The following is a 26069-nucleotide window of genomic DNA, read 5'->3' as shown; positions in this document are numbered from 1 at the left end:
CTTGATGGCCAACGATAAATCATCTGAAAGCAAAATCTTGAAGGAAAAGAAGGACTATCAAGGTTCCTCTTCAAGCTTCAAATGTTATGGATGTGGTGAAAGAGGCCATCTGAAAGCTGACTGTTCAAGCAACAAAAGAAGTAAAGAAAGAAAAGAAAAGAAAATTCACAAGAAGAAGAAGGTTCACATTGCCTCGAAGGATAATGCATCAACCACCTCTAGTTCAAGTGATTCTGTTGAAGAAATAAACTTGTGTTTGACAGCTAATTTTGATGATGCTGGAAGCCAAGTAAGTAATTCTAGCTATGAATCTAATGAATTTGATTTACAAAAGGCGTTTCTTGAATTACTTGATGAATCTGAAACATTGAATGCTGCTTATAAAAATATGAAAAAGGAATTTAAAGAATTGAAATGGAAATATGAAAATGCATTAGATGAGGAAGTCATATTAAGAAACAAAGTTAGTAATCTTGAAACAAAATTGTCTGAATCTAATTCAAATGAAAAACCTGTTGAGTGTTTATCTTGTAAAAGTCATATGTTTAACATTGACATACTTGAAAATTTACTTTCTAAAGCAACCAAGTCTGTCTCACATGTTTTTAGAAGGAGCAATGTTAGAAATAAAGAAGTGCATCATAAAAAGTCTAAAGTTAAGAGAACTCGTAGAGTTTGGGTTGAAAAAGGAACAACTGTAAAAACCAAACTGCATGGTGTTTGTTGCTTCTATTGTATGAAAAAAGGACATACTTCAAATAAATGTAGTATCAAACATTTTGATGTTCCTGATGGAAAATGTGCTTGGATTCCCATTATAAAGTAATTTGTCTCTAACCCTGAGGACCCAAATGAGATTATGGGCACCAAACCTCTCTTGGATGGTTTTGCAGGTTAAGTTCTCAAAAAGAGAGGAGAGATCCATGGTATTATGCTTTCGGAAATAATGATCTAAGAGCAGGAAGTGAATCCATCAAATGGCATTCAAAGCCTTGGTTCGAACTCCATGTGATTGAGCTAAGTGTTGTTTGAACTGTGTTATTGCACTTTGTTCTGGTTATCTTTCTAATTTTCCATTATTTGATTATTGTTATATTCATTTAAATGAGTTGGTTGATAGATTTTCATTGGCATTTTTAGATAATTAAGTTATTTGATGATTGAATTGGCATTTCCGTTTCAAAGATGTTTTCTGTGGAGATCTATTTATATGCATGCCATATGAGCTATGATTTGCTCCACATAAAGCTTGATTACAAACTGTGAAAATCACTGTAGAATAGTCTTTAAAAGCAGTTGTCAAAACTACATTTCCTTGTTTGAGTCAATTTTCCAGTTTTAAATTCTGGTTTGCCAATATTTCATGGATAAAATCCATTGAACCAAGATAAACAATGTTATTGAATTAAATCTGATTACTGCATATTGATGTTTTAATTTTTATATATGTTGTTTTATATGCAGAGTTGAATTCATTGGGTTGAACAGATTGGGATATGAGAGTGCATGAATCATAGCTGTTGTTTTGAAAGTTGTAAATTGTGTTGTCAAAGTTAGTTTTTTGAACTGATTGTGCTAGCTGAAATGCTTTCATATCAAACCTGTAGCAGCTGTGATAATTTCCATTTAAGCTACTGTTGCATTCATTTTAGTTTATAAATTGGTTGCTTAATCATTGATATCTTAATTGTTTGAAAAATGGTTGTTGATTTCGTGGGTTAATTGAGTATGCTGAAAGTTAAATTTGAATTGCATATTTAAGGGGGTATCTTTACTTTATGAACTTAGAAGAGAGGTTGGAGTGTTAGACATATCTTAGAATCAAAATCTATGCAAATTTTTGCATTTTTCGTAAACTTAACGCTTCATAATCGATTATCATCAAGTCATAATCGATTATTCATGCATTAAAATCAATTCTGGAAAATCTTGAGCAGATAATTGATTATCATTATGCATAATCGATTATCATGCAATTCTGGGCAGTAATTATTGAACTGATAATCGATTATCACAAGCCATAATCGATTATCACGCTGACATGTTCAAAAATAGAGTCGTTGGAGCATCCCATAACGGCTATAAACGACCATAAACGGCTAGTTTGTCCATTCTTCTTATAATGTAATATTTATTTTCATAAATAAAATGATCTCTTGATTATATGCATCCTTTGATTAATTGAGGGGGAGATCATATTTAGGGGGAGCCTTCAACATCCGATCTTTTTGCTTCTGATCAAAAAGGGGGAGAAGAATAATACAAGGGGAGAAGTATAAATTATTACAGGTATTGCTAACCTTGTTGTTGTTTGTTAGCTTGTATGTTTTGCAGGTAAGCCAAACTTGCTTTTAAAATTGAATTTTTGATCATCATCAAAAAGGGGGAGATTGTTACCAATAAGGAGTATTGGTAAATCTTGAAGAAATTTGTTTTGATGATGCTACAAGAAGTTTTAGTTAAAGAAGATATTAGAATTAGTTAAAAGCAATTTGTAGAAATTAAATGTAGTAGGAAATTCTTGTAAACCTTGTAAACTTGCATTTTTAACTGCAATAATCGATTATGGAATGGCAATAATCGATTATCACAAAGTCATACAGGAATAATCGATTATCTCTTCATATAATCGATTATCACATTTTGAAAACCCTGTAACGGACTTGAATAATCGATTATCACTTACAATAATCGATTATTCATGGCAGTTGGGAGCTAACCTTTGGCATTCAGTGTACTTGGCTATATATTTTGATTTGGAGAAATAAAAAAAAAAATGTTGTTGAACAGAAGCTCTAGCAGAATACTGTTTGTCAGAGGAAGTTCTCAGAAGCTATAGTTCAAGTTCCCTTGCTTGGTCTCGTGAACAGGAGAGGCTCGCGTTTCGTGTGTCGATTGTCGGAGCAAGCTCTCTTCGAGTTAGCAAGGTGCTCTGCCTGGTCTCGTGAATAGGAGAAGCTCGCGTTTCGTTTGTCGATAGTCGGAGCGGTTCTCTTCGAGTTGGCAGAGTGTTCTTCTTCCGGTTCGTTCGTCGAAGGAAGGTTTATTTATCTGCTTTATTAACTATTTGTTGTAATCTGTTAAACCATTTTTAGTGAAAAAGGTTAATCACTATTTATAGTGATTAACGACTGGACGTAGAATCTTTTGATTCGAACCAGGATAAAAATTCTGTGTTGTTCTTCTTATTCCCTGCACTCATTTTATTTTACGTATATCAACTGTTTGATAAATTTTCTCAAAGAAAATTATTTTTACTAAAAGGACCAAATTAATTTTAATTGTGATCGAACACGCTTTCCACTCTCTTTCAAGTTTTTAATTCCGCTGTGCGACTCTATAACGGTACCGATTGTTCCAACACACTTGATATCCTTTATTTTATCCTCTTGATTTTCTTTGTGAGAGATCTTCTATTTATAGGCATGATGATTTTTTGTCTGTTAGACAACGTTTGTAGTTCGTAACCTTGATACTTCTATTTTCTCTTTCTTCTTTTCATAGTAGTCATTGTGTAAGTCAACTTTGTTAGAGTAGGCGTGCTTTGTCAGTCATTTTCTTGAAGTAGGTTGTACGATATTTTTAGACTTTGCTTCAAGAGAGGAACATTCCAGGATTATCTCTTTTGTCTCTAACATCCACATTTGATTTTTGATCTGTAGCACTGTCGATGCGTGTAAAATAACTTATCTACAAAATTAGAGTAAATTATGCATGCAACAGATATGACTTTTCTTATCACTTTTGTTGTTTTTCAACGTTGACATTTAATGTCATTTAATGCTTTCTCAGAACAATAAAGTGCTTTTTTATTTCCTACTGTTAGGTAACTTTTCAATTAAGCTCTTTCAATTTGAAGATACCAAACATATAGATACTTCGTCATAAGATGACGTGTCTGTTCGCTCGTGGTATCCTCTGAATATAGGTATGATACGACTGTCGCGGTCATACAAATTTTATACAAAAATTATGCAGTATAGCTAGGATGTGACTCCTAGGTCGTCTCTCTCAAGGACCAAATATGGTTCAGTTTCGAATCAAACACGAAGGGGAGTTTTGTGATTGTGTTTGTTGTGGTAAAATTAAAGTTGACTAGAAATTAAATAACATAAAATTAAAAACACTGAAGTAAATTTTAAAGACTGTAAAAACTACACGGTAAAAGATGGTAAAAATGGAAAACAATAAATATTCAAAAACGGTAGAATTGAACGGTGTAGAAAACAATAAACGCTAAAATAAAATAGACGGTAAAATTAAAAGCACTGAAAATGAAATTCATCAAAAGATTGAACACTTGAAATTAAATTTCTGAACAGTGAAAATAAAAATTACAGTAGCACACACGCTTCAGAAAATAAATCACTGTTTGCACTGTTTGGAAAATGAAAATACAGAGATTTGATTGAAGGAGGAAGAGGCAATGGCCTCCTCCCAGACGTGGGTAGTTCCTACACTACTACCTAAAATCCACACTAAAAATCCCCGTCTCTTCTCTCTGCTTGCTTGCATTTTATAGCACTCTCTGGACCAACTCCCGTGTTCTCCTCTTTACCAGCTTTGTGTTTTGTCTCCACTTGGCAGCCCTTTCTCGTGACCGTGTGAAATGAAAATATGGTTGGCCCTCTTCTTTTCAGCCTTCACGTGAATATTCTTCGAGCTCCTTTCACCATTCCATCCTTCTTCTTCATTGCTCTGGGCACATGCTTCACCTTACCTCGAGCGTCATTCACGTTCCTCCAAGGTGTCAATGTGGGTTTTTCTTCTTTTTCTACAACTCTTGCATCCAAGCTTGTTGGGTGGAAGCTGCTCAAGACCGAGACACCTCCTTCTTCAGCTCTTTGTGCACACCAAAACTGTTCCGGAATTAATTCTCCATGGACCGTGTGCAGCTGGTTGTCCGTGAGCTTCTCCCTCAAGGACGTGGCTTCCTCTTTGCTTGCTGGACCAGCTGTTGGACGTTGTCTTTCCTTCATCACCGTGAAGCTCTCTTCATGCAGTTGGTGTACATGGGTTGTTGCTGCCTTCCTGGAAGCTCCCAAGCTGAATTTAAAGTGGACCAACCCACTTTTCCATATCTCTATCCCATCCAGCTTCACACCAAATCATGTGCCCATTAATTCCTCTTAATTCCATGTGATGTCATAGACATGGAGAAACCGTGAGTGTGGGCAATTGGTGCTCCCCTTCACTTAATTCATTCTTTGTTAGTTTTAAAATCCAAAATGAAAACAAAATGTATTTCCATCATTAAGGGTGTGTTCTTTTGGGTGTATTTGGGGGAGATGATTTGAATGGATTTGAGTGGATTTGAGGGTAATTTTTTAGTTGTTTTTTTGAGTGGATTTGTGGGTAATTGAGAGTGGATTTGGAAGTAAAGTTTGTGAGAATTAGTGTATGATTTGATTGATGTGATACATTTTAAAAATTAGTTTAATTGGTAGAAAATGAAGATTACCAAAATGTCCCTAGTTATAAAAGTAATATAAAATGTTATTTTATGATGTTATATTTAATTGTAAAAATGTTTATAAAGAGAAAAAAATTATAAATAATTTATAAAGACAACTAAAATTAACAATCAAATTCATTTAACCAAAAATATAACATTTAACAACCATATAAAGACAACTAAAATTAACAATCAAATTCATTTCATGTATTCATATATTTATATTTTATTAACAAAATCAAGCATTCATAGCAATAAAAAAAAATACATTCATATATACAGAGGCGATTGCGAGGAGAAATTCAAAAAGATTACATCCATGAAGAACATACAGAGGCGGGGAGAAAATAAGAGCAGCTGTGAGGGCAGCAAGACGACGTGCATCGGCGGTGAGGACATAGAGCGCCGGCGACAGCAAGGGCTGCGATCGCAGCAGACCGTGGTGAAGCTCGTGCGTGCCTCGTGATTGTCTTCTCCTCTGGTTGTTAGGTGCCAAAATCCATCGTAACAGAAAAAGGGTACGAGTGTTGGGCATTTGGTCTAACAGAATCTGCAGAATCAACTCTAGGAAGGATTTGATTTACACTGCAGAATTAACATTACTATTCTTTTGTTTTTCAAAAAAGATTGTCACTTTGGTGGTTAAGAAAGTTTTATATTGATATTCGGGTACCCCAATTTATAAATATATGAAAGTTTTATATAGACTCACCGTGGCGCCATGGCTTAAAAGAAATTGATGGAAAAAGGTGGCACTCTTCTGGTGGAGAGTTGTGATCTGGAGCTGCTAATCGAGAGAAGCGAAAATGAAAAGGAAATCTCACTGAAATGAACGAAGGGAAAAGAAGACGAAGAGGGAATCTTACTGTGGGAGTAACCGGTTACGTTCATGTGTAACCGATTACACCAAGGCGTGGAAATCTTTGAAAACGTGTAACCGGTTACGATCTTTGTAACCGGTTACGTCAACCATAACGTTTTCATGGATATGTATTTTTTATTGTAACCCTGGCTGAATACGCGTTTGGAAATTTCCAATTCGTTCAGGGCAAACCAGTCTTTTTCTTCAAAATCATCGCAAATCTTCTCAAATTAGCGGGATGGTGATAACGTATCAATCTCGCAAATCCTCGCTTTTCCCTCCGCGCAAATTGTCCCAACCGAACATCAGTTTCTTCACAAATCAGTCCTCGCAATTCATCGTGAATAGTACTATCCACGCATACGAACACAGCCTAAGCAAATCCGTGGGTTTTAAAGTGTGGTGGCCCCACTTTCTTTTATTCATTATGATCATTGAATGAGTGGTTGCAAAGTGGTACGTGAGTGAATGGTTGCCAAGATGCCTTCCAAATTCTATTTGGCCGTGTGATGATTTTTATTTTCCAGCGATCTATTTTTTTATGTGGGCCATGGTGTTCCTTGTGTCACTTCTTCAATTGCTAATTCTTTAGACCAGAAGATTGAAACCGTGGATGAAGCCGTGGAATGATCTCTCTCATCTCTCCAAAATTACAAAGTAAACTAAAATTAATTCCTTGTAGACCACTAATTTTTCTCCATGCTCCCACTTCCACGTGAAATGAATCACCAAGGACCAAAATAAATCAAAACATGAATGTGCTTCTCCCAAAACCGTAAAATAAATTTTCTTCGAAATGTCTTAGAATATGTTTCCAAAATTCTTCCTGAAATTATTAATGCAAATAATTAGCTCAAAAATTTCAAATTAATTAAAATAAGAATTTCCGATCAAATTACGCACATTTAACAAAAACGGAAAAATACCAGACATTTAAGCACAATTCCCTGATTAAATTTGGTACAATAAGCTAAGTGAAATTGAGAAAATATTGACTCATCAAGGTACATGCTTCTTTGTATGTGTACCTTGTAGGCATATATCGTTTAGCTTTCTCAGGCTTTCTTATATCTTTTAGTTAAGTCTTTTAGTTGTTTTAGTCGAAGACATTGTCTTGACTTGTTTTTATTTTTCAAGATAAGTTAAATACCTAGTTCAGGTATCTTAAGCAATGAGCGTTTAACATAGTTCTTTCTTAGACACTTTTAGACAAGACATCATCTAGTGAAGTGTGTGGTTGCTCTAGCCTAATTTTTTTTCTATTTCCTAGGACCTAAGTGTTTTCCTATAAAATTTGTTGAATATAGTGAAAAATTATGTATGAGATTAATCTCCCTTGTGTTGAATATACAAATAGAATTCTCTATTTATAATAGAAGAAATATGGACTAAGCCTAGAATACAAATAAGAAACAATAACAAACTAACTAAAGATAAAAGATAAATATAAAATAAAGATAATATATCTAAAAAAAATCATCCAGGGTTATTGTAGAGGATTTTGGCCCTTGATGTGCTCTCTAGTTTTCATCAAGAGTCCATTGTGAAAACTCCTTGGGCATAGTTTTGCCATTTTCAGTCTTATAGGTTGAAAGGGTCCATTAACAATAACATCCAATATACCTTTATCCACTAATTCTAAGAAAATATTCATTCTTATTTTCCAAAATGTGTAATTTTCTTCAACAAACACAGGTAGTCTCTTTAAGGATGCCCATTCAATAAATGTTTAAGATATATTGTGCATAATTTGATCTTTCTAATCGTTTAATATTTGATTAACCAGCTATGGGCCAATTGTTAAATTGTGAAAGCAATATATCTCAACCAAGAGGGGGATGAATTGATTTAAAACTATTTTTACCCTTCTTTGAAAATTTTCTGGTGTATAAAACTATTTCCAATTAATCTCTTAACTCTTCAAAGATTTAACAAATTAATAAGCAAGAACAATGAAAGAAATCAACAAAAAAATTTATATTGATTCAACTTCAAGAGTTTACATCTAGTCTTCTTCCAACAACCTGAGTTGGAAGAAAATTCACTAATATCAAGTGTCAAGATTACATAATATAAGATTCTATGTACTTTAAATCTCTCAATTAAAACAAAAAAAAAAAATCCTAAGAATGAGGCTACACACACTCACTCTAGGAACTTTTCCTACACAGTAAAGATAATCACAATTTACAAAGAATTATAGAAAAACAAAACCAGATACACCTCTAGTGCAGATATTACAAATAACTCAGAATTTAGACCCTTAATATTTTCTCTCACTCTTGAAGGCTTGAACCTATGAATTTCCTTATTTGATGTTTACTTCTCCAAGAATGCTCCAAGACCTCTCAAAGAATGATTTCGTTTCAAATGATAGCTCTAAGAATGTTTTTGTGCCTTCAAAAGGAATTAACCATATATAGAGCAAAAGACACAATACTATCAGTTTTAATTTATTAGATTATTTCCTTAATCGATTAAAATAGAGAGCTAAGTTTCGTGGTGCATCAGGAAATTTTAATCGATTACATTATTTTCTTGATCGATTAAAACTTCTACATAGTTTTAATCTATTAGATAATTTCCTTAATCGATTAAAATAGATAGTACACCACTTTTTGACCTCGTAAGTGTATATCATCAAATAACCAACATAGATTTGTAACACATACAATTCAACGTAGACTTACAACCTACTTATCCAGTCACAAACATTATTCAACATCATCAAAACCAATCATTCAATTATCATCAAACCAAGTTAAGAATTTTTGAGTTACTTGGATTGAATGACCCTCCTTATGAACATTTTTTTGCCCAAACTATGTTCAACTAGCCATTAAATTCACATTTAATGGCGTATAATTGTTTGGTATAACTGGTTGGTAAGTTTATAAATTTTAAGACGTGGTACAACTTGTAAAACTTAGAAAAATGGTAGTATGGGTGTGGATAACATTAATTGAAATAATAAATGATGTTATACAAAAGCAAGACATAACACAATTGGTTAGAGTTCTTTGTTACTAGTAGAAGTTATGTGTTTGATTCTTTGTGTGATGTTGTTTGTATTATTAGTTTTGTATGTGAATGACAAGATAAATGTCATAGTATGATTGGTTTGGAACTTGGAGGTGGTGAATTTCAACCTTGGTAAGAGTAAAAGTATATTATGTGTTTAGGGTTTTAAGATTTTGTGGAATGTAAAGAGATGAGAACATATTGTATCTGGTCACAGAAAATAAAAAGTAATTATGGTAAATTATGAGACAATTTTAAGAGTGAATATATAATAAGTTTTTTTAGGGTTTTACTATTTTGTGGAAGATGAACAGATGAGGACATATTTATTGTATTTGGTCACGTACACAAGAAATAAAAAGTAATTAGGGTAAATTATGAGTATAGTAGGTTTTTTCTATGGTTGATGATATTTTTTTCAACTTCCAAAATAAGATAAAGGGAAAAGTGAGTTTTAGTAGTATATTTTTGACATTTAAATTATATTGTTTAGTGAGAGAAAAATAGTTAAAAGAGAAATTGTGTAAAGAGATAAAGGAAACCAAAATCAAAACAAGAAAGAAATTGGCCGTAAAGAATAAGATAAAAAGAACTATATTTATTTGACTGTAAATAATAAGGTAAAAATAACTATCCTTATTATTCGATTTTCTTTGTTTGTATTGTGAATACTTGAAACAACTTTATGTTGTTTCTAATTTAGTTATGTTTGTGAGAGGTTAAAATCAATTATGTTTTTCAATTTTAATGTAAATAAATACAAATGACACGTGTCCTCGTCTTTAAGATAACATCAGGATAAACGAGATTTTTTAACGCAGGTAGTAACTTTTTAAAAAGATATAAACAACAAGTGTCTAAACAAAATTAACTGAAAAAGATGCTAACAAAACAAATAAATATTTAGAAAAACCTATTAAAACATATTAGTATATGCCAAACCAGTGCTATATTAAATTAATATTAATTCCCTTTCACCTAAACCTCACCTAACTGACGCGAAATATAACTAATAATTTAATTACCCTATTGAATAGATACATTAATTTTAAAGTACGTAACGCCAGCTGAGCGGACACTACAAATAATTAATATATATAATTTTTTTTGTTTAGTAACACACTTACCGTACGCTTAGAGAGTACTACCGACGTGTACTAGGACCACTAACATTATTCTGTATACTTTTAGATTTGTCATTGCCTCGGAGGCAAAGTCACATACGTAGAGATGAATATCCGTAGGAAGGTGCTCGGTATCCATAATTCAAAATAAAATAATTTATTTTTTTGTTTTTAGTGAATAATTTAATCTAATTGTTGATTTTTTTTATTACACTACCTCTAATAAATATATTGATATACAAATTGAAATGAAACAAATGATTTTGAAATCTTTTTAAAAATTTAAATGAATAGAAAAGTTAATTCAACGGCTTTAGAGGAAGGGATAAAAGTAAAACAAATTATATGGCCTACAAATATGAACATGGCAAATGAACTGAAAACATAAGCTTTGGATATATTATTTATTTAGTGATGGGTAATTAATTACATCCGAAAGCATATCGTAGATACGTCTCCCACAAAGTGTACGACTTTTCATGGATAGTGCTTCATTTAGATACAGCAGATGGAAGTTCCACAAGAACAAACTCGAATGAAGAGTCCTGTTTGATGGCCAAAAGCCTATTCCCTGCTTCATCCAGAACAATCCCAACATTACCGCAGAAGCTGCTGTCAGCTGCACAGAACACAAACTTATATGTATTGGCTGAGGAAGCTCTGTGAATAGAGAAGGAACCGTTGATTGGATTTTGGTAGCCAACTTTAACGAGGGTTCCCTCAGGCAGACCCGCCACAGCGGTCCACTCATTACTCTCAACAGAGTCACCGAGTTCAACATATTCGTAGCTAATGGACACTCTAGAGTCTTCAGGGATAAAACCGGATTTGAATATGGATAAAATAATCCATGGTTGCCCATCATCGGTCTCCAAGGGAGATTGCACAACAGAGAGACGGGATGTTTCGTTTCCAGTTATGGCAGTTCGAATTCCACCACCGCCGGCTCCAAAAAAGCGTGGCAATATAAAGAATCGGCCACCATTTGTAACGATGTTACCATTGGCGTCCGTGACAGGTTGAGCAGTGGTTGAAGGAGGGTAGAAAGTTAGGGCAGAAAGAAGGAAGATAGCAAAGAGCGTTGCACTCGCCATTTCTTTGGCTGGCTATGAAATAGATTAAGCTTTTTCTCTTCTTTCTTCAGTTCAGTTGCGTGAATATGCGAAGATGGGAGAATCCATTTATAGAGCTACGTCCTGGGGATAAGGTTGACTCTTTTATTGATAGAAAAATAAAATACCCTTAAACTATTTAACATGTGAAAAAGATGCAAGAAAGGAAAATAGCAAGTTGAATTTAAATATATGTTTCGATTTTCTGTAAAATAAGTTTCTTAAAATTTTTGTTCGTTAAAAACATATTTTTTCCTTTTATATATCTATAAAATTTAGTCATATTCTTCAGGTTTTATAAAATGACCAAATTTGACTTTATTATTTAATTTTTTTTATTTCATCTTAAAGTGTAAATTATATAAAATGAATTTATTGGGTTTGAGAATTATTAAAAAGATTTAAAAAGTGACTTTTAATTGAATAAATTACTTTTGAATAGTTTAATGTTTATTGATATAACAAAAGTGAAGTTTGAGTAATTCAAAGTGTGAAATTAAATGCTTCGAATTATAAAATAAAGTTCAAAATCAGAATTCTAGAAATAAATATACAAATAACTGAACATATCTCTAGTTTTTTCACTAATACATTCCATTTTACTCTTGTACCCCTACTTTCCCTATTTTCACCCTTACCACTCTAAAAAATTAGATTTAATCAGATTATGACACATATCCTAATCTTTAGCCTGCAGATCTCACCATTGTGAAGCTGTCGTGTATCTCTGATCCTCTACACACCTAATAAACCAATCAAATGTGCAGTCACATGTGCATGATCCTTACACTTACCAGTGGATCAACCACTGTGCCACCGTCAACCTCCATGGCCAACGTTCACAACACCACCACAACAGTTCATCTTCTTCACAATAGGCCATGGCATCTCGCACATTGCAATATGCATAAGGCCACCACGAGAGCGTCACACCTGAACACTCTCCAATCTTCTTCATTGGAAGTACTTCTTCGGTTAAATTTGGCCAAATCTAGTCAAACCAGGGGCCAAAATAATAATATTAGCATACTTTGAATCTTTCAGTGAAAAATTGCAAAATGAAAAGGACTGAAATGTATTTTTGGACAAGATTAAGTATGAAAAATCTATTATATATTTTAAAAGATAGTTAAATATAAAAGTATCAACAGAAAATATTTCTTAAATATTTTTATAATTATTTAAATATGTTAATTATTTGAAAGATATTACAGTACTAGATAAAATATTTTATCAACAAAATATTCAAAATCCAAACTTAATCAATTATTATATAAAGAGACTAGGGAAAGTAGGAGGGAGTAGACTCTACATTAAAAAACTCCACCACTTCTTTCACTTTTACTTTGATCATGTATTCCATTCTATTCATGGAGGACTAACTTCTAGAACTATTCCATTATACTTTCATTATGGATTCTAAGGTTAAGTTGAATTAATGTTTTTGTTTCTGTTAATTATTGTTTGGGTTATCTTTCTTCTATGGTTTTCATTTCTCAATCACGTCAAAAGTAACGATTTTTACATCATAAGGTGTTTGAATCTACATGCATATTGATTATGAGTTTAAGGGTTTCTATGTTTGATTAAGAATGTACTTTGATTGAATTTAGGAACTTTCATATGATTGAATGAGTTTTTACTACTAATTGAGAATATACTTTGATTAATGGTAAGAATTTTAACCATAATTAATTGAAAATTTATTTTGATTAATTAACTTTTAATTGGTTAGGAGATTAAATAATAGACATGAATAAACATAATATTTGAGAATGTATTTGGTTGAATTTATTATGAATAATCTAGGAATGTCTTTTTTTTATTGAGAACCTACTTTGTTTAATGGTAAGATCACCCTCAAATTAATTAAGAATATACTTTAATTAATTTAAAACTTGAACAATAATCAATTGAATAATTACATTTGCTTGTTCTGCACTTATTTGCATAATGGTTGTATTTGCCACACTTGAAACATTCCACTTTCTGATTTAGACCTACCTTCTCAACCACTTTCTTTGCTACTACCATATCCACCTCGTCCTCATCCTTTGCCTCTATGACCTCGACCTTGAGTATTCCGAGTTCCATTTAAATCAAGTTATGCGTGTAGTGCTTGGTTGAGAGGTTCATCATGTTTACCTAATTCTTTCTCCTTTGTTCGTGGGTTTCTAATGACACAACAAGTTCATCCACTGTGAGAACTGACAAATCTTTCGGTTCTTCGATAGTGCACACAATACTCTCGAAATCTTTTGTGAGTGATCTCAAGATTTTTTCCTACAACTCAGCTAAGTGGCATTTATTCTCCATTGTCTGATGTAATTGTCACCTTATATGAAACCTTCAAAATCTCTCAGACTTCCTTTGTTGACGTTGCACTCACTATTTTTTAAACTCCAATTGGTTCACTGCATTATACAGAAAGTACAATGTCGACCCATCTCTCACTCGTGTTTTCTTCAATGTAGTGACATGTGCTCCTGTCAAGTGTTCACCCTCCTCAAGTTCATCATAATCGTCTTCCACCGTATTTCAAACGTTCTAGGATCTCAGGAACACCTTCATCTGTAGGTACCAATTGGTCTTCTTCTTAACATGATCATTCCATTAACAACTTTTATAATCTCTCTCCCTCTCTTTTTCCCAAACACTAAAACACTCATGATTTCACTCTCTCTTTTTCTTTTATCACACGACACTTAGAGCATAATGCTTTGATATCACTTTGTTAAAAAACTACGACACACAAAGAGATAATTGCGTTGTAATTCACTGTGATGCTTTTCCTTCAACTATGATGGCTTTAAATAATCGTACAATTGGGCCTTGGGCCAAGCACAAAAAACCAAAAATAACAATTAGGGTGTTCCTCCCTCCACCACCCCAAGTGCTCCTGCACCTCTTCATTATTTTCTTTTATTCCAAAAATATTCTATACTTCCCTAATATTTTCTTTTATTCCAAAAATACCCTACACATCCCCATTATATTCAACAATCTTTCTCTTTCTCTCTCCACATTAATGGAGCATTTACATGGCTCAGATTTAACTTGTGATATATTGCAAAATTTTATTTACACTTTCCCTTAAATAAGTTTGATTCAATCTTATTTTCACTGTTCAATTTTTTTTTTCTTCAAATTACTTAATAAATGGTAAAATTTTGTTCTAAATTTCTAGAAAAATGTTTATATATATATATATATATATATATATATATATATATATGTGTGTGTGTGTGTGTTTTTTACATTTAATATCTATAATTTTTAACATTATATTATGTTTTAGCTTACTGACATGTTTGACTCAAATAACTTGAATAAAATATTTAATTTATTAGATAAATAATAAAACTATTATTAAATACTTAAAATATAAAAGAAAAGTTATTTGATAAATATTTGAAATTTATTTAGTTCTTTCGTCATTATAAAGTTAGTATATAATAATAATAATAATAATAATAATAATAATATATTATTTACTATTAATATTATTATGTTTATTATTTTGTATTTGCATCTAACTTTTAAGTTTATAAAATGAAAGTGGTAGAAGCACTAATATTGAAGTTTTCTCTGAATTTTATATTTTGTAATATATCACAAGTTTAAATCTAAGCCATATGAATACTCCATTAATACAGAGAGAGAAAGAGAAAGATTGTTGAAGATAGTGGGAAGGTGTAGGGTATTTTTGGAATAAAAAAAAATAGTAGAGAGATGTAGAATATTTTTGAAATAAAAAAAAAGTAGTAAGAATGTGCAAAAGCACTAAGGATGGTGGAGAAACAACACCGTAACCATTACCATGAAATAACAACTGATCGGGTCATCTAAACAGAAATATGAGACATAAAATAAAAGCTAGACCAACTACTTTCTAGCTGCTATAAAACCAGAACTGACTTACAACTAAATAAAAATAGAAGCGACACTGTAAATAAAAATTAATGAAACGACACAACAATAGATAATAAAACTTAAACAAAATTACTAATAAATCTCTTAAAATTTAAGTTTAGGGCAACATCTCTTGAAATTTAAGTCTAGATCAACATATTCTAACATCAGATTTTCTTAACTGTAATGACAAATCAAGTAGTCAGTAAAATAATTTCAATAGCAACAATATGCATATGATCAAGGTTTTATGCTTCCAAATATTTTAAATAGCATACACATAGAATTACCAAAAATACTTAATTGAAAAATAAAACAATAAGAGAAAAAAATAGATCAAATAATACACATCTTCTCGTATTGAAATAACAAATCCAGTCAACAAAATAAGTGTAGTTCAGTGCTAGAAAGTAAAATAAAAGGACACTTCCATTGTAATGGTTGCTACAAAATAAAAGGAGAAAATGGATCGGTGTAAGAAAAATAATAGAGTCGTAAGAATGGATTAAAATTTTCACCGTATAAATTACATGCAAAACATCTTGAGGGTTTGAAACCTCCAGAAAACTTGGTTTACAAATTTCCTGTTAACTTTTCCACAAGAAAATTGTTTAACGATCTTTTATTCTTTCAATTTCTAATTAACAATGAGGATCTCGTTGCTCATCCTGACTCAAGTTTTCAATTCTATAATGAGTTATCCGCGAGTTATTCAATTTCATTAACTTCATCAAGGTCAAAGTTCACGAGGGTCAAACATACAATAATGATATTTTAAAATTACATTTCGGAGATGCTTTTGTCAAATTCATAGAAAAACACTTTCATTTATTGAGTTTTTTAAACCCACATGTTCAAAAATAAGGTGGAATTTGGGTTTACGTCTGTGGAATTGCTTCCGTACGTTTTTCTATTTCCTATAATATCTTTTACACTTAATTCTACAGAAAAGGTCAGAAAACGACTGATAAATAGTAGTAAGATAGTAACTAAAGGTCATTTGACGTAACCATCTTTGCCACTCCCATGTTGAGGCAGCATTAAAAAGTACAAATATCTTTCAACATGTAAATAAATTATCAGCATGATGCGATATGTGTTGAAAAAGATTTCAATAATATTAACAAATCTATAATTATTAATTTCAATTTTGTAATCATTCATTGAATCTTTTGTCGTTGCTATTCTAAATATTATGCTTTGTCACTGGTTGAGATTTGCTTTACCCAATCCTTCCCTCCAATTGTTGCATTTGTTTACTCTTATGTATATCTTCAATAATAAAATAAACATTTCGTCTGTTTACAGTTGAGTTTTTAAATATTTAATAATAGAGTTTTTAACTTGTTGGTATTTTTCAAACCTCCATATTAGAGTCACCAGAATCAATTTGTATCAATTTGTCCGATATCAGAGATTTATATTGCAGAGATTTCTTTGTAAAAGTTTTAACTTTTATTTATGACTATTATTTTGTAGATATTTGAAACATTCTTATCACAAAAATAATATATGTTATGAGGATTTTTTCTCTAACGATTTTGTAAGCCTTAGATAATTTCTAACAATTTTATAAGGAAACTGGAAATATATTTATTATTATTATTATTTTAATTTTTCAGTGATTCTAAGCCAAACAACAGTTAATATATAATTATTTTATATTTTTTTAATACATTTATGCAGTTTCTTTATTAAATCGTCAATAAGTGTTAATATTTCCTAGTCCGCCCTAATTCATTTCGTCACTCATTCGTTCTTCTTATTTATTATTTCTCTCATACTACTTTATACTCTTTCTTCTATTTTCTTTTTCGTTTTGTAAAACCTGAGGGCAGGGTGAGCATAACAGCCTGAGGAAGCATTTAATGCTCTAGAGAGAAACAAATAAGAGTATTAAAGAGGGGAAGATGGAATCAGAGGATGGTGAGCATGATTTTAGGGTTTCGAGGACCTGAATTAAGGCTTTAGGTGAAACCTGGTGAGAGAAGGAAGGGTAGAGACACCAATCAAGCATCTTGAGACACCCAATCAAGTATCTTGAGAAACCTAAGAATGAAAGAGAGGACTAAGAGAGTCACAGGGTTCGGTGGGAGTGTGCATTACTTGTGAAGAGGAATCAAAATCCAGGTATGGGGAGCTAAACCAATATTGGCTTGTTTAACATCTGAATTGTCGCGTTAACCGTTGACTTGTTTAATATAGTCACTAGTACAGCGAGGAGATTTTACTGCGGTTATTTTTCACTATACGTCGCGGTTTACGAACCGCAGCATATTCAGCCGCGGTAGTAAGTCAGAGATTTTAGGCCGCGGTTCTGCCCGCGGTATATAGGTTGCGGAATATGCCGCGGTTGTCCAAGGAACCGCTGCCTAAATCCATTTTTTTTAAAAAAAAGATTTGTCCACTATATGCCGCGGTTTAACCGCGGCAAAAGACTCTAGTATATGCCGCGGTTTTAGCATTAACCGCAGTCATATGTCTCATTTTAAAAAAAAACGAAACACTATATGTCGCGGTTGTGGTTACAACCGCGGCATATTCCCTTGCAGTTTTTTAAAATTGCAGGTCTGTTTTTGTGATATCCACTACCACAAAAACAGACCTGCATATAAAAACATGTACACAAATTCAATTTGAACATAACAAACACATGTTCAAATGTATTTCAACATCAAATAAAGTACAAAGTCTAAGAAAATTCAATCTAATAAAATGCAATGTTTAAATCTAAGAGCTATTGTATAATCTAATTATATACTTCGCAGCAGCGTTCCTAATGAATAATAGTGACTTCTCAGGAACTGGTGTAGTAGTCTTGAATCTCTGCAAAAGACAATTCATATTAATTAGTGTATATGAATTCAACATTTGGGAAAAAATCCAAGCAATCTTTCTACTATTAACAATTGATCTCCCACCCATCATCCTACTTGCTAGAATAGAACTGTATATAAAAAAAGGTTTTAGCATTCATTTATATAACAAAGAAAGTCCAAACATTGAGGTTCTTACCAATCAATTGCTTGTTTGAGTTGTGTGGGAGGAGGCCTGTGCAATGAGCAGAACCACAAAGCATAATTGTCTTGCATAGACATAACAAGAAGTTGCCAATGGCGCCTGAAATTCATAATAACGTAACTATTAAATATTAAAATCACATATGGAACATTATTATGTTAACAAAGTTCACTTACCCGGATATATAAGGCAAAAAGTATATTTTCTTGCCCCTTCCAAAACTTCTTATCAGACTCATGTTGATCTGCTCAAAATCATTTGACTCATGAATTGATTGGGGATCAATGAATCCATAATCATCAGAACACCCCAACTTATTACTGACCCCAGACATATACCTGAAATCAAAAATTAACTTTGATATAAGGATACTTGATATATAAATCAATTTTATATATAAATAATTGGTCATAGACTTACATCGTCCATAGTTGAATAATTGAAATATTCAACTCTTGTGTTCCCGACGCAAGCTCACGGACATCTTGGCTATTAAGGTATATTGGGACCTCAGAGCCTGTCCCAAATACATTAGCATCATACTCAACCTCCAAAGGCTTATCATCAAGGATGTCAGCAAGTAGATGCAATGAAGAAAGAGGGTCATCCTTAGATAAAGGAATCTTCTCGTGTGCCTGCGTCTGTTGTTACATGAAAAGATAAGATAAGTTTTGACATAAAAAACCTTTAAAATTGAGAAGTGTAAAGAAGAATTTCATACCGAGGGGTCAGAAACTGGTTTAACCAAAAATTTAGGCCAAGTGATAAACGACTTATATGCTTGTTCCACAGTGAAAATCTCTTCCGTGGACAGAGGAACCAAGGCATCTGGTATGATCATTTCATCCACTGAGACAGAGGAACCAATATGGAAGATCAAAGAATATTGATTTCTTCTTCCAAGGGGTCGTTATAGATGACTTCTTGGATGTTTTCTCAAATACATGATGTATTTTATTAACTTTTTCAAGAACTTGAAGGCCAGTAAGTGGATTTGGTGCTTCGTCTCTCTCTTGATCTCCATTGAATGCTTTTTTTAACCTTCGATATGGATGATTACGTTTTAGGAATCTCCGATGACGCAGATACACCGTCTTTCTTCCATGTTTCAATTGATGAGCTGTAGTGTTTTCTCCACATATAGGACACGCTTTATGACCCTTGACACTGTATCCTGACAAATTACCATAAGCAGGAAAATCATTAATGGTGCAAAATAACATTGCACGCATCATAAAAGTCTCTGAAGCGAATGCATCAAATATTTCAACCCCATCAACCCACAAAACCTTCAAGTCTTCAACTAGTGGGCTTAGATAAACATCTATGTCATTTCCAGGCTGCTTTGGACCAGATATCATCATAGACAACATCATGTACTTCCTCTTCATGCACAATGCAGGAGATAAGTTGTAAATTATCAATATAACTGGCCAACAATTGTGATTGGTACTCAGATTACCAAATGGGTTCATTCCATTAGTGGCTAAACCAAGCCTAAGATTTCTACACTCTTTACCAAATTCGGGGAATTGTCGATCAATATTTTTCCATTGCTTTGAATCAGTTGGATGACAAAGCAGCCCGTCAATTTTTTCTCATCTGCATGCCATCTAAGGTTTTTAGCATCTTTGGGATTCGCAAACAAACGGTTAAGTCTGGGCACTATTGGAAGGTACCAAACTACTTTCAAAGCAGATCCATTTTTTTCTATCTGACCATTATCTTCACTATTGTTTTTTGACTTGTATCGTGATAAGCCACATTTTGGACACTTTGTCAAAAATTCAAACTCTTTCCTATACAAAATGCAGTCATTGGGACAAGCATGTATCCTTTTATACTCCATACCCATTGAACAAAGAATTTTCTTCGCATCATAATTACGAGTGGGCAGTGCATTTCCATCTGGCAACATTTCATTCAACAACGTCAACAGTTCTGTAAAACTCTTATCAGTCCATCCATTGCTCGCCTTCAAATTCATGAGCCTTAACACCGCTGACAAACGTGTGAACTTAGTTGAACCGACATATAAAGGTGTTTCCGCATCAGTCGACATCGTCTCATACACATGAGCTTTGGCAAAATTTTCTGCTCCAACATCGCGGATCATGTCCTCCAATTTGTCTTCATCCGGTCGATCTTCTTCCATGGTGGAATCAGTAACATTTACAGTTTGAGAGTCAGTGGGAAAATGCATTTCTTCGCCGTGCCATATCCATGTTGTATAGCATCTTAGAAAACCATCACATATAAGATGTTCTATAATTTGAGTTGCGTTCAACTTTCTCCCATTCAAACAGTTCACACAAGGACATCTAAACTTCACTTCATCATCACTTCTCCCCTCATTACGTTGCGCAAATTGTATAAATTCCTCTACACCTCTCTCGTACTCAGCACTAATACGTGGTAAATTAATCCAATTTCGATCCATATTCCTAAATATTACATAAAAAGATAAGCTACTAAAAATCAAACTTACAATTTCATACATATCATTGAAACTTAGTGAATAATATTTTAAGGTTTATAAATAATGCAAGAACTACAACACACATTACCAAAACTATAGCAAAAACTATACCATACATTACCAAAACTATAGTAATTTCATACATTACCAAAACTATAGCAATTGTTATTATCCAAAAACTAATGAAGAAATCATGTTAAGAATGCACAAGGGCATAAATACCTGGAACAGGGGCGGCGAAAAAGCTTGGTGCAACAAAGGGAAATGGCAGCGTAGAGGAATGACAGGCATTTCAAACGATTTTGATCGGCTAAAACTGTTTCTTATCATTAAAAACGAGAAATGACCGAACAATTTTGAGTTTAAACGGTGCAAAAACGACGGACTGAGATGGGTGGTCGCGGGAGAAGAAAACGGTGCAAAAACGCGAAACTGTGCGAAGAAGAAGACGACACTGTTCCAAAGTTTTATTTTTTAACTCTGACTAGGGAATCTACCACGGTTCACTACTTAACCGTGGTATAAGATGGTTATATGCCGCGGTTTCACAACGAACCGCGGCCTATACTGATTAAAAAAATTAACCTAAATGGCATTTTTGAAATTATTTTTAAACTATATGCAGCGGTTCAGCGGGCAACGACGGTATATTCCTCTAAATATTTCAAATTCATTTTAAATTTATTTCAGGTTGGAGAATAGGTCGCGGTTACTCCGAGAACCGCGACATATACCCCTGTAACGTGCTGAATACAACTGTCTCCCCAACTGCCTTTTGGGGAATATCAGTAGATGACAGGGGGTATATGCCGCGGTTGCTCTAAGAAACCGCGGCATATACCCGTGTAACTTTTGAAATTCTCTGACTGACGGAGAAGTTCAGAAGTTACTGCGGTATATGCCGCGGTTTCTCAGAGCAACCGCGGCATATACCCTTGTAACTTCTGAAATTCTCTGACTCAGTTAGCCCCTGCAATAAATTGGCAGGGGTATATGCCGCGGTTCTCTGGACAACCGCGGCATATACTCTGTTATTTAATTTTTTATTCAGACGTGGCGTCAAAGGGGATGGTTGATTGGAGTATATGTCGCGGTTCCGCTCTGAACCGTTGCATAATGTGCGCTATAATGTGCTCTGAGGTCCCATTATGCTGCGGTTTCCTGTGAACCGTGGCATAATGTGCGCTATAAAACCCAATTTTTTACTAGTGAGTAATATTTGAAATATTGTGCACTTTGGTGATGTTATTGGGTTGTAGTTGATATGATCATAGATGGGACAACAATTAAGAGTTTTAAGAGTGATAACAAGCATAAAAAGAAATAACATAGGTTTTCTTAGGCTTGTATTTTGCCTATTCTAGTTTCTAGTTTATAGTTTCTTTCTCTTTGTTTAGTTGTAAAGAAACTTATATATTTTTCTAATCTTTAAGGTGGAAGTAACGTGGGACTTCACATAGCTTGGACTTAAAAGAAAGAAGAATAAATAAGTCTTTCTCTCATTAGAGTTGCTTGTAATGCAAGTTAGAACATGTATAGTTTTAGTTTCAATTTCTAAACTAGTTAAGAAGCTTATACATCCTTAAGAAGTGGAAGAATTAAGAGATGTGGGACTAAGATCACCATGAGTTGCTGCTGGTCCAGACTTGAAGGTTTTTCAAGTCCCATATCCTTTAATTCTCTTCACTTACTTCATGCTTAAGGCTATATAAGCAACCTAATGGTCTCGTTTTGTACCACTATTGATTGAATGAATATAAGAGAGATTTACATTCATTTGCTTATCTTCTTTGAGATAGAAATCTGTCTCATAGTTATCTTTTGGGTCTTATCTTGTGTGGAGAAAGTGGCGATCCAACCTTAACACTTATCTTGGATCATTTCAAGTGGCTTGTCTTCAAACTCCTAAGTTTTCCTATCTTTTCTTTCTTCCATTTTAATCTATTAATTCCATTGCTTAAATGTCATGATTAGTCTTAGGCTTATCTCTTTCTAATATGTTTACCGACGGATTACTGATGATCATTTTTGTTCGGTTTTTCGCTATTTTTTCCATTCCTCTGTGTAAATAATCCAATATCGATTCACAATCAATAACATCCTCACCATCTAGAGTAACAATAAGTCTAAGAACACCGTGCATTGATGGGTGGTGAGGCCCCATATTTACTATCATGAAGTCCTTTATTTTAGTTAAGATATTCATAGGTTTTTGCTCGATTTATTCTTTTATGAATCGCTTGAAATTTGTAACCATCTAGAGTAACAATAAGTCTAAGAACACCATGCATTGATGGGTGGTGAGGCCCCATATTTACTATCATGAAGTCCTTTATTTTAGTTAAGATATTCATAGGTTTTTGCTCGATTTATTCTTTTATGAATCGCTTAAAAAAAAGTTCATCAAAATTCAAGATCTAATAAATCGAATAATTGAAAATTGTAACCATTACTGATGGATATTGATCGTCGATAATTATCGAAGGACGATCCGTCGGTAATTACCGAAGGATAAATCTGCCAGTAATTACCGAAGGATAAATCTGTCAGTAATTACCGAATGATATATCTTTCACTAAATCAGTACATTCGCAACAAATTGTGTAAATTTGTTTTGTGAATGACAAAGAAGTAAATGTTCATAACAATAAAAACTAATAATCTAAGTAATGTTCATAGCCATAAAAACTAATAATCTATATAATCATCGTTTTCATTGTCCTCTTCTCTTATTTATCGTTTTGGGGCTCTAAAGTTGGATAGACTGGTGTGGATTGTGGCTAAGAGGGTCATAGTTGGGCCAGAGGTGTGTGGGCTAAGGTTGTGCAGACTTGGGGATAAACCTCTTCTCTCAATTCATTGTATTCCCGATCACGTGTTTAAGCTTCTGCATCAGGACAACAACGACTTCATCAAGACTTTGGGATGAAGATGGTTGGTGCTTTAGACAACCTTGTTCTGCATTGTAATTTGTAGTTAGTTACCCCGCCCTATAGATTCAGTCTTCTTTCTTCTCACCAACAACATCAATCAAACAACTATGACCTGCCATGGTCGGATCTGACCTGTGAAAGTGTATGAGAGAATTCTTCCTGTTAAACATGATCATAAAGTATCAGTTAATTATAAAGTATAACAAGGCCCAAAGTTAAGAAGCAAACAACATTAAAAGTGTTTTCTTACATGAGTCCTTCAAGACCTTTCATCAACAAACAAGCCAGATCCCTTTCAAATATGAGTTTGGTGAAAAATCTCATCAACTTGCACAGCTTGTCCCAGCTTAGCCTGCAATAGAATATAAAGTTTTATAGGTGTAGGAAATTTAAATTACATAAGTTATATGTCACAATGGATACTAGCTTTTGTATAACTTTGTTTTGTGTATCTTCTAATGGAAGCCTAACATCACATATTCAGGCTTTGCTTATGAATATCTCCAAAAATTTTGCCATTTAGCCATAACTGACACTAATAATCAATTATCTAAAATGATAATCAATTATTTAGTAAAGACAAGTTTAACATATAGTGTAGTGGCTCAAAACGGCTAGTAACACTAGTGATAATTGATTATCCTATCTAATAATCAATTATTTGTGAGGTGTTTTAAAATACGAGGAGTTAATCCTATATACCTTAATATGAGTATCAAAATATATAAGTGTTTTAGTTAAAAATGTTCTCGATAGCAGAATTATCCCTATTTCAAGCAGTAATTTTGAAAAAAGAACAATAATTCTAATTACAATGATCAAATACTTTATGTGCTAACTAAATATAATTTAACCTTTAATAATCACCAATTTATAAAAATAAAAAATTGTCAATGTGATTCTTTTAACCCGTGCGAGGTACTTTCCTGTGTGAAATGAGACCTTTGAATGCTCTAAAAGTTATTTCACACTTCTGTGTAAATCAATTAATTGGATTCAACAAATACTTTCTACATATCCCTTCGATAACATCCGATAAAACCGAAATGATTGCAAAATGGCTAAATTGTGTCTATGTAATTATTCGCAAAACGATAGTATTGGGATCATGACATTAACAGGGAATATTGTATCGATCTTCTCGAACTCACATTACATTAAACGTGGCACTTATTTAATGTTTGGGAACCACCACGTGCCAAAAGCGTCAATGTTATCCTGCGTAAAGTATATTATTCACCACAACAATTATTTCTACTATATTTGATTGATTTAATAATAGTTTGTTTTGTTAAAAAATAAGATAAAAGTATTTATCAATTTGCAATTTGATCATTTAAAAGCTGAAAAGTTATTTTATGTTAACTAATTTAGAGAAAATATTTAATTATCATAGTAATTAAGTTAAGGAAAATGATACTCGAACAACCAAATTTGACAACATTTGGACACAGGACACGTGTCAGCGTCTGAGCGGTTGACGTTTTGGCTGGAAAAAGCTGCTGCGTTCTGAGGAAGTCTGATGAAACCTGCTTCCACGCCGACGTGGCGAGGACGGGCACAGGCAGTTTGGGTTGTGTGTTTCAAATTTGAATTTTATTTCCTCAATGCGCAGACAGAGAAGCGGGCGTGAACAACCAAAACGCGACTTGTGTGACCTAGACAGAGACACGAGAGAGTTGGAGAAAGGAGGGATCACGAGCGACAAAGAGACAGACCAAGTCCGCGCTGGAGTGCCGCCGTCCACTGTTGAAGGCCGTCTCGGAGAGATCGAACGCCTACAGCCCGTTCCATTTGACGGCGCCGCAGCTCCTTCGTCGAGCTCTCGACGCGAACACGGCAGCCTGTGTCGTCCGTTCCGGCCCTGCGACCAAGGGAGGCGTTGAAGGTATCACATCATCCCAGGTGGTGCCGTCTCTGTCCCGGAGTGCCGCCGGACGTTCGCCGGAGTCTCGCCGGAGTGTGGGCTGTCACACTTTTGTCCAAAAAGAGGGGTTTTCCGCCACGCGTCGTCTTCACTGAAGGTTGGTTTGCTTTTTGATTTTTCAGTGGAATTAATGTTGAATACATGGATCATGTTGTTATTGGATTGGATTTGGTGTTCTTCTGTTCGATTTTTTATACAAGTGTTCTGGTTAATCTTACACTGT

General features: G+C 33.6%; 1 protein-coding gene across 1 annotated transcript; it reads right to left on the bottom strand.

Annotated features, from left to right (window-relative positions):
* Positions 1-10839: 10839 nt before the first annotated feature.
* LOC108328462 (chymotrypsin inhibitor 3) lies at positions 10840-11628 on the bottom strand. Its single transcript, XM_017562332.2, has one exon. The coding sequence runs from the start codon at positions 11554-11556 to the stop codon at positions 10954-10956; it is 603 nt and encodes a 200-aa protein (XP_017417821.1). The 5' UTR covers positions 11557-11628; the 3' UTR covers positions 10840-10953.
* Positions 11629-26069: the final 14441 nt, after the last annotated feature.

Source organism: Vigna angularis, chromosome 2 (genome assembly GCF_016808095.1).
Source record: "Vigna angularis cultivar LongXiaoDou No.4 chromosome 2, ASM1680809v1, whole genome shotgun sequence".
Taxonomy (NCBI): domain Eukaryota; kingdom Viridiplantae; phylum Streptophyta; class Magnoliopsida; order Fabales; family Fabaceae; genus Vigna; species Vigna angularis.
Note: the sequence above shows the minus strand (reverse complement) of the source record. Positions and strands in the feature narration are given on the sequence as shown.

Coding starts and splice junctions, on each gene's coding strand:
- LOC108328462 (XM_017562332.2), bottom strand. CDS start 11,556: ATGGCGAGTGCAACGCTCTTTGCTATCTTCCTTCTTTCTGCCCTAACT.